The 17,202-nt window shown below is 44.0% G+C and overlaps 1 protein-coding gene across 11 annotated transcripts in view; it reads right to left on the bottom strand.

Moving 5' to 3' along the window:
- MEGF6 (multiple EGF like domains 6) overlaps nt 1–17,202 on the bottom strand; it is a 231,862-nt gene that overhangs the window by 37,123 nt on the left and 177,537 nt on the right. For all 11 annotated transcript variants that reach the window (XM_044996193.1, XM_044996194.1, XM_044996195.1 and 8 more), the window contains 8 exons: nt 14,194–14,319; nt 13,136–13,258; nt 12,210–12,332; nt 9,431–9,568; nt 5,961–6,083; nt 4,692–4,814; nt 3,074–3,241; nt 2,154–2,285 (listed from right to left, as the gene is read on the bottom strand). In XM_044996193.1, the coding sequence (XP_044852128.1) occupies nt 2,154–2,285; nt 3,074–3,241; nt 4,692–4,814; nt 5,961–6,083; nt 9,431–9,568; nt 12,210–12,332; nt 13,136–13,258; nt 14,194–14,319 (1,056 nt within the window). The remainder of the gene's footprint in view (nt 1–2,153; nt 2,286–3,073; nt 3,242–4,691; nt 4,815–5,960; nt 6,084–9,430; nt 9,569–12,209; nt 12,333–13,135; nt 13,259–14,193; nt 14,320–17,202) is intronic.

Below are 17,202 nucleotides of genomic sequence, written 5' to 3'. Positions count from 1 at the left end.
TGTTGTTTGTACCACTAGCTAACTATTGTAAAGAGATTTGGATAAAAGCGCTATATCAAAAACCCCTTAATAATAAACATTTTTTGTCCTACAAATAAAAGCACACAACTCATATTTGAATATCAATAGTCTTACCTTTCTAATGCAGTGAATGTGCCCTCTCTCACCCGCCGCTGGGACTGGGAAGGAGAGGGGGTCTCCCCAGCAGCCACATCCCTGGAGCTGGGGAAAGTTGTCTCTTTTCTCTGGCCACCACAGCCCTGCAGGTCCCAAATTCCCCCCACCCCCTCTGCTCACCCCACTACTCCCTCCCGCCTACCGCCTATTCCCCCCCAAGGCCACCACCTCACCTTACATGTGCGTCTTCTCCAGGATCCAGGCACCTAATTAGTGGAGCCACGCCTGCTCGGCTCCACTAATTAGGTGGGTGGCCCTTCATTCTCTTGTGTGTGGCCGCCCAGGCACGCACCTTAGAGGGAAGTATCCGCAGACCACCTAAATGGAGCTCGCAGACCACTGGTGGTCCATGGACCACAGTTTGAGAACCACTGCCCTAGATTGACAGATTAATTACAATAAGATCTGACACTCAGCTCAAAGGGTTTCCAGCAAACTCAGTGAGACCTTTACCTGCATGAGTTGCAGCAAACACGTCCTGACATTGCAGTAATTCAAATGGATGACAGTGAAGCTAAGAAAGGGACATGGGGATGTATGAAACCAATACAGTGCAGTGGGACTACTCTCATGCCTGGTCTGCACCTCTCTACTCCAACGCATCCCAGTGCTGGTGCAGGGCCATAGGAAAGTCAGAGGATGACCAGATAAGGCGCGCTCTTAACTGGTGCTTCTGGTCTATGGTGCCTGCTAATAGTCAATCTTTTGACTAAGGCCTCCATGCAGACTATGTTCTTTTTTCCTTCTTGCATTTGGCCTGTTATCCTATGTATTGTATTTGTCTGAATTAGACTGTAAGTTCTTCAGGATTGAGATCTTGCCTTCTATAGCTCTGTATACATCGTTAATGATGGCAGCAGTAAGAATGAGCCAAAACATCAACAGATAAAAACTCAAGAGTATAGAAATTTAGAGAAAGCTGAACAGAATTCGGAGATATGGTTCAGTTTAGATACTTATTCAAGGCTCTGAAGTTTTCTTCTCCTCTTTCCTACAATAACCCCACCTGTCATTGCATCCTACACTATGGAAAATGCCTGGAAAACAAACTTTCTCAGCTTTGCATTTATTTGCTGAAAGGTACATGCCAAAATATTTTGTTTAGAAAATAAATCCTGAAATCCAAATGCCAATGTCATTACCATTTAGGCAATATATGTATTCATTTGTATGTACTCTCTTCTGAAATACACACGGTTAATTTTTCCTAAAATTACTTAATTAAAAATAGATTTGCCTCAGGATCATGGAGTTCTATTAATATTTCCCAGTATGAACCCAGCCAGGAGGTAGGGATGCTATCCTTTCCCTGTCAACTCATTGCAAATACAGCTCCAGATATTTAAAAAGCAAAATAAGGACGCCAGAAAGTACTGGTTGGACAAGCCAGATTTTGGGGTTCAAATTCAAACTGAAATTGCAAATATCAGCTAACAGCAGCCCCTTCTCTGAAATGGGCATCAAATGCCAATAATGTTTAAACTGAAAGAGACCCAAGGGGAAAATATTCCTTCATTTAAACTGCCAACAGCTCTAAAGCCAGAAGTTCAGTTGGAAAGAGGAATTAGGAGGACTCCCATTAGTGCCTTAAATAGTTTCTTAGCCTTAAAGAATGTAACATGTCTAATTCACTGCCGATAGGTTTATGTGCACAGTCTGAGAGTTAAGCTCAGATCCAACACCAAATACATACATTTGCGGGTTTGAACTACAGATTCATACCCTCTGGGATCCATATGATAATGAGAGGTAGAGAACTTTATTAGGGATTTTGTCCGGTGACTACAACCGTGCTGTGCCAACACAAACATGGCAAATGCAGGCAATAGGTAAAGAAAGGCTGAGGTTGTTAGCGCTGTTTAGACCAGCTGGGGAGTTGTGCTCACCTCACTCTTCTTTTTGACTGGCCTTTGGAAGGAACACAAAAACTATACAACCACCCTGCCCTTTGCTTACCCCTCTCCATCTTAACTCACTCTGATTGCATATGACTCCACTCCAGCCCTCCGGACAGTCACAGCCAGTCTGGTCCTCATTGCATGTTCCTCCATTTCTGCAATCATCACATGTCAGGCTGCAGTCATGACCAAAGGTGTCCTCCAAGCAGACTGGAAGAAAAAGACGCTGCGGATGAGTGGGCTTTCCAAATGCTCCTTCATCGAGCTGAAGGGTTCAGCTGGGCAGCCAAACCCACACCACTTAGGAACACAATCTCCAGCAAATGCACCAGTACCATGTAGAGCAGTGGCAGTGGAGTGAAGTATCTGGGACTTATGGGGAATGCATAACGGAGTCTGGAAATGGTCTGCCCCTTGTGACGTTCATGTCACAAGCAGCAAAACCCTGGAATGGTTGGGGTGACATCTTGGCTCTGTTGAAATCAATGACAAGACTCCCGTTCACTTAAATGGAGCCGGGATTTCACACTTGGTGTTTAATGAGAGGTAAAATATGAATCCAAACTCACAAGTCAAGAAGGGGTGTGTGAAGGTATTTTCTTCTGTTTGGCAGCAAACTAGTATTCCAAGACAAGATACTGGTTTTAAATAGGTTAACACCTTAAGAGACAAATTGAGAGCCTTGGTTTACAACTGTGAATGCTCAAGTTTGCATAATACAACTGATGGTGTCTGTAAAACAGAGAGGCACCACTTTTCCATCTGCAAGCCACTACTTGCACACGGAAACTGTAGCTGGGTGCTCAGCTACCCAACCTGCATGTGCTCAATGGATGACAGCTCACCCAATCTGTGCAGTAATGCAGGCTTTGTACATGATAAACTCTGTGGATGCACTGAGTTGCATGTGCAAATTTGGACATGTAAGTTCGCTCCAAATGTGTTGCTACTAAAGACACCAGAGAATTTTCCGCATGCCCTTGCTACAAAATGCCCACCAAATTTTTCCGAAAGTGTGTGTTCTCCTCTTGCTTCCACCTCTTCCTCCTCCTCCTCATACTCCTCCTCAAAGAGCTGGGTGAATTCATCACGCAGGATGGCGACGTGAGGAATAGGGCGTACGATGGGGCGTTGGCCGTCAAGGGCCTCCATGGGGTCATCCAGAGCTGGGAAAATCCATGGGGAAAGAGCAAACATTTCCACCCAAATCACCAATCCAAAGAGGAGAGATTCAAAGAGGAGTGAAATGAGAGAGAAACAAGAGATTAGCAAAGAGCACAAAAATATGAAATAAAAAGAAGGAAAAGAGAACAAGATCTGACAGAGTTGTTGGTTCTGTACTGATTTAGTGTTTTACAGAGTCTACTCCAGTGACCCACACAACTGCCCCTGGCCACTTTGGGGACTGTGATTCATTCCCTGTCTCTTTCCTTCCCCCACATTCTTTTATTTCTTTCAGTCTAGAATTTTATACCATTCCCATCATGTGAGTATCTGAGTGTCTCCAAAAAAATCTATGTGAAAGGCTTATATTTTATATTTACAGATTTTCCAGGAGTCTGTTCTGTCACACAAGCTAGGTCCTCAAGGCCGCCATCTCAAGCTGCCGCAAAGGGACTCTTATCTTGTTTGTCATTTTAGTTTTTAATAACCTAAATATGACAGAGCTACCTTGACATTTGCAGTACAAATATTCCTTTCAGAAGCTGAAGTGAAAATTGGTTAAAATTTAAAAAGAGAGTACACGCTAGAGTTTGTCCACCCATTTCCTGACCTTTCCTGGCTTTCTCCACGGTGCTTCAGCTGCTCCCATGAACTGTATAACCATAATTCATCAGAAAACCCCCTGCAGCCTATAACAATCTTAATGGAAGACGTATGCCTAATTCCCCTAGGCTGTTTGGAAATCTCAACCCTGCCAGGAGGAAAGTCTCTGCGAAAGCAGGGGAATAGTTCTGTCTGTGTTGGTGTAGGCTGCAGAGGTATTCCATTCGGTTATGATAATACAGTTCATAGTAGCAGTTTGTGTCAATAATGGAGCTGTGAAGAAGCCAGCAAAGATTCAGAAAGGGTTTAATAAATCGTAGCTCTGCCACCCAGCATACTTTCAAAGCAGCCTGGAGGATTTAGACTCAAGCCTTCCATTCCTTAAAAAAAAGGATGGGAGGGATAGCTCAGTGGTTTCAGCATTGGCCTGCTAAACCCACGATTATGAGTTCAATCCTTGAAGGGGCCACTTAGGGATCTGGGGCAAAAATCACTACTTGGTCCTGCTAGTGAAGGCAGGGGACTGGACTCAATGACTTTTCAGGGTCCTTTCCAGTTCCGTGAGATAGGTAGATCTCCATATATTATTATTTTATTTTATGTACATCAAACCCCCCTAGACTGCTTTAGGAAATCTCAGATCTGGCCTCTGTGCAGTGAAAAATGATTGGATTATATACAAAGTTGCACAAGGAAACGGCACCAAGTGAAAACCATGTAAGGGAAAGAAAGGGGTATATATATGAAACCCTTGTTTTCACTTGGTATTGTTTCCTGTTGAAGATTTAATACATAAATAGCTTCAACAGGAAATCACACACACACACACACACACAAAATGTTTCTTACGAATACAGCTCCTCCGGTCTTCATCCAGTTTGTATCCAATCTGGCAGCTGCACTGGAAGGACCCCACCAGGTTCTGGCATGTGTGCTCACACTCACCGTTATTTGAGGAGCACTCATCCACATCTAAAAAATATACATGGGACTATATCTACATATGCAGATAAGAGAAGTGTCCAGTATAGATCAGAGATGCCAAGGCATACATAGAATTCAGAGACTGACAGCAACTATTACTATTTCTGCCCAACTTTCTAAAATTAAATCAATTTTGTGCTGAGGGACGTTGCAGGGCTGATAGAAGTCTTCAGGCTCCAGAACTGTTTTCACCACATCGCAGAATGGACTAGAATCACTTCTCCTTCCCATCTGAGGTATTTATTTATCCTACCAATATCTATGGATAAACAGACCATCTCGTTTTCTGTCCTGTTCAGCCATGCAAACCTACCAACATTTATTTTACATTGAACAAAGATCACACAAGCAAGTGAACCACAGATATTTGAAAATAAGTTTCCCCAGTTTTAAGAATCAGCCTACATATGCTGGGCCAGTTGGATCAATTTAATCTTCCAGCTAATAACATCAAATGGGGCTGGATATCTGTGCTAGTGACAAAACAGATCATCATCTGGGAATGGAAACCCCCAAATCCCTCCCATTTACTGTATTCTGACTGGCTAAATGAGCTACTCAGAACTGATGGAAAAACTGACATTCACTGGGAGAAATAATTGGAAGAAATGGCCAGCTGTTTGGGGCCATGTGGAAGAATTTCATGTCATCTCACTTCAGAGCTTGCATTAGTCATTATCTTCCTAGCTATAGATTTGCAGATACATTGGCATTTGCCTGGGCCACTCCAAGGCCAAAATTATTAGGAATACTGATCTGTTACATGCAATACAAAATGACATTTCTATGAAGCGTTAGACGAGATGGGACCAAACCAACTCTCTTCAACTTTGGAAAATTCTGGGTTGGATCCAAACTGTGCTCTTTAGCTGCTACTATATTGCAGCTAATATCTGTCTTGCTTGCGTGTTTCTTTGCTCCTTTTCCCCTACTAAAAACCTACGAGAAATCAAAAATAAGCCTTTAAATCTGACTTAACATTTATTATAAGTTCCATGTAATTGTAAAACCAGGCATAACAGGACTAGTGGAAGGACCAAGACAGCCACACCTGTAGCTGTCATAACACAATACTGTAATGCAGAGGAGCTGAGCCAGGGTCTTTCCTCTTTCACCCACCGCATTGCTGCTTACCATCACACCCACAACCGTCGGTGTTGAGCCTGTATCCAGCATAGCAAACACATTCATAGCCGCCAGGATAATTGTAACAGTCCTGCTGACAGCAATGGGAACGAGCATCACACTCATCGATATCTAAAGATGGAAAACAAAGCGCATCAGCTAGCACAAATCTTAGAGTTTCTGCTTTGCAGAAAGCTGACACATGCATTCGTTCAGGCCTTTCCATTTCTAATTTGTCTGATGAGCTTCCTTCTCTGGCCTGGGATTTTGTTTAAAGGTAAAGTGCAGAGGTTACAGAAAAAGGTCTGCATCCTAAAATCAATAATAGAAACCATATGTCATTTTAGAAATCAGCAATAAATATGTTTTAAAACATAATATCTGCACATCATTTTCCCATCATTTTGCAACAGCTGACAACTTCATACCCACTAAATTAAAGGAGGCACTGCTGTCTTAGGTGCAACAGCGTGAGCTGCTGTGGGCCACACAGGGAAACCTGAACCCTGGATCCAGCAGATAAGGATGAGAAAGATAGAGTCAACATTTCTTCTAGAGATGTAACTATCCATCTGGATTATTTGTTGGAAATCTCCATGAACTTCATGTTACTCATACAGGTCCCTAAACAGTGTAGGATTTTTTTTAAAAAAGCATTGGTGTTTACCTTCCAAGACAAGTTGTGAATCTGACTGTACTTGGACAGTGACTCAACATCCATCATTGTAAGTAAACTAGGGAAGGAGTGGGGTCTTGTGGTCAAGTACAAGGGACAGGGAGTGAAAATTGCTCGGTTCTATTCCCAGCTCTGCCACTGACTCACTGTGACCTTGAGCAAGTTTGTTGGAGCATGATTTTCAGAAGTGATGAGCACTTGCAGCTCTGTCTAAAGTAAAATGTCAGGTCCTTAATCACTACGGAACTCAGTTTACCCATCTGTGAAATGGGCTGAATACCTACATATTTCCCAGGGAGTTCCCCGGTAAAGGGCTTTGCTACCTCCAGATGAAAGCTGGGAGTGAAGAAGATTATTATTATTTTGTTATTAAAACTTGCCAGGGAAGAACCAACACTACTCAGGCCTATATCAAACAACTTGGGTGAGGCATTTATGAGCCTGCTGTGCAAAGCCAAGTTTAACTGCCACTTTACCTCTCTTTTGTCTTGCACTGTAGTGAGAGAGGTGTTACTATTGTCTCCAGAAACCTCTAGAGAAAGGTTTACTTCTCCAGCTGCTCTTATGAGAACTTCCTCTTGCTTAGCTATGCGAGAGGCAGAGCTGGTACTCCTTTCAACTAAACCGGTGATGGCTTGTCCATGGTGCCTTATTTCAGAAAAGGAGTGAATCTGTTCATTACAGATGGTGTTGTGAAAGGGAAAGTGATCCCTGAGCCCAAATGAAAAGAAGAAGCACCAGAACCAGATTTTAACCAGATTTGTATCCTAAGTCATACGATAACTGGGACCTTCCAGTTCCACACAAATAACTTTTATATGGATTCAGTCATAAGTTATTTCCCTATCATCTGTCACCACCCTGTATTCTTCGATTTTTGCAGATAGTAGATCACCTTCTTCCATTATCTCATACATTCTTGCATTATTCAGGGCACACAGTACCATACTTATGACTGATTTGACAGAATACATATAGGGTTTCTTAACCTCTCTCTGAAATCCCCTGAAGGATCTAGGCATTGACCCAGCCAAGCTCATACTCACCATACCCAGCTGAGATACATCCAAGGTTATCTAAGTTTAAACACTGGACCCAGCCCCACAGGAAATACCTGTTTAAATTTATTGACACAGGAAATGCCTGGCTACTGAGCGTTACAATACATTTCTACTAGGTTAATTGCCAAGTGGCACACGGAACTACATAGTCTGAAGTGAAATGCACACATCAAGATTATGGCATTTATGTACTGAGAGCTCAAGCTGCATTTCCTTCTTACCCAGTGTGAATACATCCATTCTACACCCAGATGGACTGAGTGATAGATTGCTGGCTGGTCCGTCTCACCCACTGATACAGTCAGTTGTTTCAGTAGTGTTGCCACTGAAGCAGGAGGAGAGAGGCTACATTTCCTAGTCCATCCCCTCCAGGGCCACGTTTATGGGTACCCGAAATAAGTCACAAGGGGACGCCAAAGAGGAAAGTGCATCCCCAGCCACAGGCTAACGTCTTCGTTGCTCACAAAAAAGGAACGAATCTTCTGTGTCCTTCAGCAGGAAATGCTTTCCAAGGAGCACTAGTTTAGAGTAAGCAGGGACTCAGCCACCCATAGGTGCTGCTCTCAGCCACATAGCCCAGTGGGTCTAAAGCATTTTCATATGGTGGAGCACTCCTTAAAAATCAAGATCCTTTTGTGAGCACTTCCCCTCCCACAATCCTGATCCTTCACCTTTCCTGCAACAACCGCTATAGTGCTAGGCTAGAGAGAATGGCAGCATTCAGAAAATGTAAAGGGATTGATACGAAAATAGATTCCCATTAATGTGATGGGTGCAGCTGCTTGAGTACAGCCCTACATTGTATTGGTGCTGTTTACATCCCCTCCCTTGGTGGAGAACAGATTAATATTAGATCTACCACTGCTGCCTGCAGCCCTCGCCGCTCAGATCTCTTCAGGTTACTCTGCTTTTTAGTTCTGCCCTCCATGGTGTTTGCTGTCGCATCCACAACTTGGATTGCAACTGAATTTACAGAGATGACCAGCAAAGACAGATACACAGGAACTATGCACAGGACAAAGTGCTTGGATTTGTTTGGCCAGAAAAGCCTCAGGAGATTATAATAGCAACACATTACAGCTACAGCTTGAAGTTGGAGGTGTTTCACCATTGGAACAGAAGCATCTCCATGGACCACAACGTGAGATCAGTGCATCAGTAAGAGTCTTAACTGCTGAGAAAGCCACTACCATCTGCTTCCACTAGAGGCGCTGTACTCTGTATAGTACTTAAGGAGGACTGGCCATTCAGATTTGAACTGGCTGAAGAGTCTGGATTTTATAATCCCTCCTTGCAAATAAATAATAAAAAGAATTTAAAAAACCTACTAGATTATCAAGTCCACTGTCCTGCAAGAGCAGGGCACAGACCTCAGATTCAGGCAGTATCAGAGATGAACAGGAATGGGTGGTTACGCTGTGGAAGAGACAGCATTCCGTATTTTACTAAAGTGCTCTTCACTGATCTAAGGGTTTTTTTTTTACTATCAATATTTCAGTGCTTTAATATAAATGCATACGGTGTCCTGAGGAAGGCACCATCCCTCTTTGCATAGATCAGAATCTTATTCATAGCTCAGCCAGCACAGACCCTCCCCAATTCAGAGTTGTCTAAACCACAGCAGGACCATATGGACACGCCAGCTCCTGTGGAGCACAATGAAGTCCCCTGAGTTCTAATGGAACAATGCATCACTCAGCACACAACGGAGCCATCTCCGCAGGGCAGACTGCTTCCCTTACCAATGCAGGTTTTCTGGTCCTCATCAAGCTGGTAGCCAAAATTACAGGAACAGACAGGGCCGGAGCTGGTGTGATGGCATAGATGGGAACAGCCACCATTGCTGGCCTCACAGCTATTCACAATCTCCATCTCTATCCCTGGAAAGCAAACAAACATACTGTATGGTTATCTATCAAGCATCTTGTAACATTTACACAGGATTTTTCCAGGGGATCATGGCCGAGCCATCTCTGCCGCACCTGGATTTACAGAGCCACATTCTGGCAGGCACCCAGCATTTGGGATAACAGACTCCCAGAACAAGCAGACTTTGTTGCATGCACATATTACGGCTGTCTATGCACAGCCCTCAGGATAAGAAGAGTAGGAACAATGTGCAGGAGAGAGAGGCTCGGGGTAGCTGTAGTATGTAGAGGCCACTGCTAGGAGAGGAAATGATGCACAAACAGATCACATGCAGTTCACAGCTCCTGATCCCAGGCTATGCCCCATAATATCCCTGCACAAATCCTGTCCTGGACAAACTGTGGGGCAGCCTCCCTACAACCTTCCAAACGGTCTTGAAAAGGGGCAGAGAAAGCCCACTGCTTACTCCTGCTGCTGACTGCTGATTTCGGACATGCTCCAGCACATGCTGCCAGCCAGAATCTGGTGCATCACCTTGCTGTAGGTTCTGCACAGAGAGTTAATGACAGCTAGAAACTGGAGCAGCAGCAACACAGAGCTAATTACAGAAATATTCAGATTCTGATAGCTGGGAGAGTTGGCGCCACTCCTTGTAATGCTGGAAGAAACATGAGTAGCAAACAGATACATGAGTTTTTGCCAAATTATATAAAAAAGGTTTTTAATTGAGCTGATTTATGGCCAATATGAAACTTATTAATTACATATTTTAAAATCAGGCTAGCTAATGAAAAGCTTTGCAAACACAAAGGAACATGTTGCCAGAGAGGATTTTGGCTCAGTTCCATATATCGCTTCAAAAGAGCAATTTTGATACTTTCATCACAAAATGACGTGATGTTTTTCTTCAGCACTTGTCAAATCCTGGGATGGGAGCATGGAAAGCCATGAATGCTGCCCCTGCATCTCTCCTGGCATCGGGCAGGGAGCCATGCCCGTGGGTAGAGGGAGGGTTTGTCTTTCACCAGATCTCAGAACGAAATGAAGAACGTTTTATTCTTTTCCCTTTGCTGCCATTGTTGGAGCAGCGAGGGGGTTATGAAAGGCAGACCTGCTTAGAGAAAAATGGTAACCATGTAGCCAGTGAGGACACTTGAAGGAGATTAACACCACAAACAGCACTAAATCGGGCCCCTTGCTGGCAGCCTTAGTAGAGAAGCCAAAGCCTCAAAGAGCTGCAGAGACTGAATTAATCTCTCACTTCTAGCAGTGGTCATTTCAGAACAGGGCTGAAGCATGCCAGCAGGAGGCAGTGTGTGGGGGTGAAGCTTGCACTGCCGCTGCCCACAGATGTACTGCTTCAGTCTGGCATCTATTACCAGTAATATTTACAAACGAGTACCAATGTGAATAAGAAAGCAGCTAGGCATTGAGAGTGGTCCAGATCTTTCAAGTCACCTGCGTGCCATTTAGCAGCAGAAGCCCTGGGAAGACTAGATTCTTTGCTGGGACATTCACAATGCTAAGAGAAATTAACTGGGCAGAGCCACTACTCCCAGACTCACATTTACCTTTCTCATCTGATACTCCATAAACCTACCTGCGTTAATTTCTTATCCCCGTCCAAGAAAGGGAAGGAACATTGCTAATTTGATACAAAACTACTGTGCTCAGGGAAATATCTGTATTTGATCTGTCTGTGAGCTGCAAGGAACTATACTAGTGGGGAAACACCAGTGTTATTTTAATAGATAAATGGGGTTCAGCATCAGTCCAGCTCTGCACGTCACTCTCAGACCCCATCAGTCAGAGTCCTACTCTTGTAAAGACATTTTTAATGTCAATATCTAAATCACCGACAAGAGCAGTAGCAGCAGGAATGAAGGTTGAAGGATAGATCTCATATCGTGTTGTATCTTATCAGAACCGATAAGCCTGAGGGAACCCTACTACCCCCAGTCCAGTGTACTGCATAGCTGGCTGGCAGGGTATGGCAGAGAACAGCTAGGGTAAGCGAGAACACAGGTAGTGACAAAACCCAACATGAATGCATTTGCTAGGGGATTAATAACAACAAGGACATCTATGGTGGTTCTTTATCACGTCAGTAGTGGACAGTAGAGCTTTACGTGCCAGTGACTTCTCTCTGGGCAATTAGCTATCCCTGCTGGTCTTCATTAGCCTGATAAAGAATTTATGTGTTTCATCATTTCATAACTTGAATGTCTCTTTTCTCCCTAGGAGGGAATCGATGGGGACACATTAGATCAAGTTTTGCCTCAGTTACAATTCTGCAATTTCACCAACTTCAACTTGGGGAGGACAGAGAGCAGTGGAGTTTGGTCCAGAGTGTATTAATAGCTGTTTAAAAACAATCAAAACCACTGCAGGCAGTTTCATGATACCTTTAAAGACCCGGCACAGCTCTTGTCATGGTGGGAGAATAAGCAGTCCCATAAACTTCCCTTGAAAGATGCCACTGAAAATGCCTAGGACTCTCATTGTATCAGCTCACATAGAACAACAATGGATAAAGGTTTGTCAAGGATTACCTCACTGTTTACTTTCCTTCCCGCTCCCCCCCTGAAAGCCAAGCTCTCTCCCCTCATTGTCTGTGGGTTAGTGAGCCTGGGCAAGACGGTCAATACTTACTGTAGCACTGCTTGCCATCTTCCCCCAGCTCATACCCAGGATTGCAAGTGCATTTAAAGGAGCCGCGGGTGTTGAGACAGCTGTGCGCACACACGGCCAGCCCAGTCGCACATTCATCTACATCTGCAAGAGAAAGACGGGCAATTACCAAAACCAAGCAGAGCGGCTCTGGCAGCGGAATGGCCTCCAGAAGGAGCACAGCTCCCTGCCTTTCAGTGTCTTCAAGAGAGGGACGGTTTGTGGGTCTCCTTTCTGAACTGCACACAGCAGACTGGTCTCTTGTCCCTCCTGATAGATAAAAGCTGGAAATAGTTGCATGATGGAGTTAACTGTAGAGTGGAGAGGTGTGTGTGTGGGGGGGTGGAATATGGCAAACATCCATTGTTGAATCGGTTGCCACATGTCTTGTGCACAGCTAGGAAATGCGTATGATTGTCTTTGTACTGCACTACTGCATTTCTGGAAGAAGAGATCACTGGCTCAAAAGCCTACGTTGGTGGGAATAGTGGGCTGTACCCTCTTCTTTTCCAAAACCTCTGCCACAGACTCAAACCAGAGACCAAGCATTTCATTTTTGGTGTTTCTGACTTTTTTTTGGGGGGGGGTGATTCCTTACATTCCAATGCACCTCCCCACACACTGGTGTCAGGACTATAAGCAGAGACACCAGCAAACAGAAGGGCTGGAATCAGGAACTATTCATCTGTTCACAGGAGGCTTCCAGCCCCGTTGCTAGATCAGTGAAGTATGGCTGCTGGCCAGATTTCAACAAATCACAGGAAATCTTGGATGCTTTCCTGAGCTGAACCTCTGGAAAAGCGTAAGGCTCATTTGTCACTGTGTTAGACACTGACATTAACAATACCTCACAGAGCAAGACAAGGGTTGTGTCTCTCTCCGTGCAAGCTGCATGGTGGGTACTGTACCTTCGCAGGCCTTGGTGTCAGCTGCCAGTCTGTAGCCAGGGTGGCACTCACAGTGCACTATTCCACGGCGATTTTGGCACTGGTGCATGCAGCCTCCATTCCTATTGGCACACGGGTTCCTCACTACAGAGACAGAGCAGGGGCAAGTAAACATCATTTCAAACAGATCCTCTCTCTTGCTGGCATTAGCCTAGTGGAAGAATAAGGTGCCGAGTGTTCCTGGATATCCAAGAGAGACTCGTTCATTTAATACAATCCATCAGTACAAGAGAGACGCTACATTCCTGGGAGAAAAGCTCCTCATTTGCTGTAAGGACTGCCCTGGACTTGGCCCAAAACAGAGTGAACCCCGAACTCTTCTGGGGACTCACCGGAGATGCATTTACCAAGCCGTTCCTGGCAGCGCATGGCTATCCCACAGGCTCTGTGCGCAAACTGTCAGATCTGTCCAACTGTCACAGCATCAGCTGCCCCACAAGATCCCAAAGTACTTTACAAAGTTTGTAAACTCTACCTACATCAAAGTCACTTCCCCGATAAAGCGCAGCAGGGGAGGCAGGATAGCCTTAAATCTGTCGTAGGGCAGGAGGAAAGTGCAGGGGTTTCTGTTCCACTGACACATTGCTGCTCCCTCACTTCCTCAGGAGAGCATGTCCCAATACAATTTCATTTGGGTTGGCCAGGCTCCTTTCTGCTCTTCCTCAGCTTCCAAAATAATTCCCAGAAGAAGTCCAAGGCAATATAATCAGCAGAATTGGCACCAGCTTTACTACAGGGCAACATCCCAATCTGATCTGCTTCACATCTGAACATGCAGTTGTGGCATCCCCCTGGTTTGTGTTCAGTTAGCTAGTCTCTAAATCATTATTAACCGTTTCACATCTGGTTCCTCTCTAGGAATGTGAGTGGGAACATGGGAATAACAACATGGAACTCCTGCAGCACTGGACTTCCTTTTAAATAAATCTAGCTGTGGTTACAACCTGGGAAAGCAAAGACAAATGAGAAGGAATGCCTCTGAATTCACAATTAATTCCACGTGCTCAGAGCAGACTCACGGACACAGTGCTTGCCATCCTCCTTCAGGTGGTAATTGTACCGGCACTGGCACTGATGCTGCGTTAGGGTCAGCTGCACGCAATCATGTTCGCATCCACCATTGCTGACGGCACAGGTGTTCACAGCTAGGAGAGCAAAGGGTGAAAATGATTAGAGCAGACTGACAAATAGTATGCAGGCGTCTGCTTTGCGAGAGCCAGGGCAAAATACAGGCACCAATATGCAGATTTACGACTACAGCAGGAAACAGACTGGCTAATAAGAATTCCAAACTCTGGAGTATATTCAGTCCTGGCATAAGTGGAGGCAGTTCCTGGTGAATCTTTAAACTGTGCAATATAAACACCGATTGTTGCTGTCATAAGCACCTATTCTGTATTCAATTCACAAGATACATGCTACAATATTGTGCTATGACGATACTCTGGGCAGTCCACCCAGACCCAGGGCACTGTTCTTCAATGATGAGAGCAACTTTATTCAGCAGCATGAGTCAGCATCTTTAACACACTGTTTACTAGAAATAAAGATTTCCCAGTACAGCTCACAGCTGCTCCTCAGGGACAGGAACACAGGCCAGAACATTTCTGGCTTGGATTACATCATCTAAGGCTAAATTCAGAAAGCTACATGGGAGGGAAGTTAACGACTAGCATGTTTGCTTTATAAACGCTAATCCCTCCCTAGCAGGCGGCAGTGTCAGAGGACAGGGACTGGGGACTGCTTGTTTATAACTGAAACTCTTGCAGTTGTGCCCAAAGACACTGACTACAGGTTCAATAGCCCAGCTAGTTCAAGTCAATAATTACTGTTTACAGTGAATGGCCATCTACAGCATAGTCAAATGCTTCCTCGTGACAAAATGAGATCGAAAATTAACTTTCTGGACTGGACACGCAAAAAAGACACTCTGATTACACAAGATGAGGCCAAGAAGTTATGTCACAGACTCTGCTGGAAACACCTAGGAATATATGTTCTACGCCACACCTGCACATAAATCCTGCATCCTAACCTCCCATTTGCTGCTTTGAAAATGTGACCTCTACACAAAAGTTAGCAGACTCGTTTATCCATTTCACCTTGTAACTTGTGTTATAACTGTCAAAGCCACTTAGCTGTCTTCTTGTTAACACAGAGATGTAGAGAAATGTGCTGACAGGGAGTAGCATCTAGTGGTTAGCACAGGAGACTGGGAATCTGGATTCTTGAGTTTTGTTCTTGGCCATGCCATTACGTTTCTGTGTGGCCTTGAGCAGGTCACTCCAACTCTCTGTGCCAAGGAACTTTGAATAAACAAAACAAACCCGTTCTTATGACCTGGGATAGCAGGTTGCCTCCATGAGGTTCCTGAATTAGCCTTCTCCCCACTATGATAAATTATCCTTGAAGAATAACATAAGAACATAAGCATGGCCATATTGGTCAGACCAATGGTCCCAGTACAGATCCTTGGGCGACCCTCCTAATTACCTCTCTCCACTATGACCATTTATTCCTACCCTTTGTTTCCTATCTTTTAACCAGTTACTGATCCATGAGAGAACCTTCCCTCTTATCCCATGACTACTTACTTTGCTTAAGAGTCTTTGGTGAGGGACTTTGTTAAAGGCTTTCTGAAAGTCCAACTACACTATATCCAATGGATCATCCTTGTCCACATGTATGCTGACCTCCCCCCCCCCCGAAAAAATTCTAATAGATTGGTGAGGCATGATTTTCCTTCACAAAAGCTGAGTTGACTCTTTCCCAACATATTGTGTTAATCTACATGTCTGATCATTCTGTCCTTTACTATATTTTCAACCAATTTGCTTGATACTGAAATTAGGCTTAGTAGCCTTTAATTGCCAAGAACACTTCTGGAACCTTTTCTAAAAATCGGCATTACGTTAGTTATCTTCCAGTCCTCTGGTACAAAGGCTAATTTAAGTGATAGGTTACATAGCAGTTCTGCAATTTCATATCTGAGTTCCTTCAGAACTCATGGGTGAATACCATCTGGCCTGGTGATTTATTACTGTTTAATTTATTGATTTGTTCCAAACCCTCCTCTACTGACACCTCAATCAGGGACAGTCCCTCAGATTTGTCACCTAAAAAGACTGACTCGGGTGTGGGAATCTTCCTCACATCCTGTGCAGTGAAGACTAATGCAAAGAATTCATTTAGCTTCTGCACAATGGCCTTGACTTCCCTCGTGCTCCTTTAGTACCTCAATCATCCAGTGGCCCCACTGTTTGGCAGGCTTCCTGCTTCTGATGTGCTTAAAAAAATTGCTGTTAGTTTTTGTCTTTTGCTAGTTGTTCTTCAAATTATTTTTTGGCCTGCCTAATTACACTTTTGCCCTTGACTTGTCAGAGTTTCTATTTTACATCCAATTCTTAAAAGGACGTCTTTTTTGTCTCTGTCTCTTTTACTCTATTGTTTAGCCACGGGGGTAATTTTTAGTTCTCTTATTGTTTATTTTTATTTGGGGGTAAACATTTACTTTAGCTTCTATTATGGTGTTTTTAAAAAGTTTTCATGCAGCTTGCAGGCATTTCACTCTTGTAACTGTTCTTTTAAATTTCTCTTTAACTAGCTTCCACATTTTTATGTAGTTCCCCCTTTTGACACTAAATGCTACTATAGTGGGTTTCTTTGGCACCCCCCCCCCCAAGGACAGTAAATTTAATTACATTATGGTCATTATTACTGAGCAGTTCAGCTATTTACCTTTTGGTCCAGACCCTGTGCGCCACTTAGGACAAAATCAAGAATTGTCCCTACCCTCTTGGGTTCCAGCTGCTGCAAGAAGCTGTGATTAATAGTGTCTAGAAATTTTATCTCTGCATCTCATCCTGAGGTGATGTACCCAGTCAATATGGGGAGAATTGAAATCCCCCATTATTATTGGGTTTTCTGTTGTTGTTGCCTCTCAAATCTCCCTGAGTATTTCACAGTCACAGTCAACATCCTGGTCAGGTGATTGGTAGTATATTCCTACTGCTATACTCTTATTATTC

This window comes from Mauremys mutica, chromosome 21 (assembly GCF_020497125.1).
Source record: "Mauremys mutica isolate MM-2020 ecotype Southern chromosome 21, ASM2049712v1, whole genome shotgun sequence".
Lineage (NCBI taxonomy): Eukaryota > Metazoa > Chordata > Testudines > Geoemydidae > Mauremys > Mauremys mutica.
This window is presented reverse-complemented; position numbering and strand designations above follow the sequence as displayed.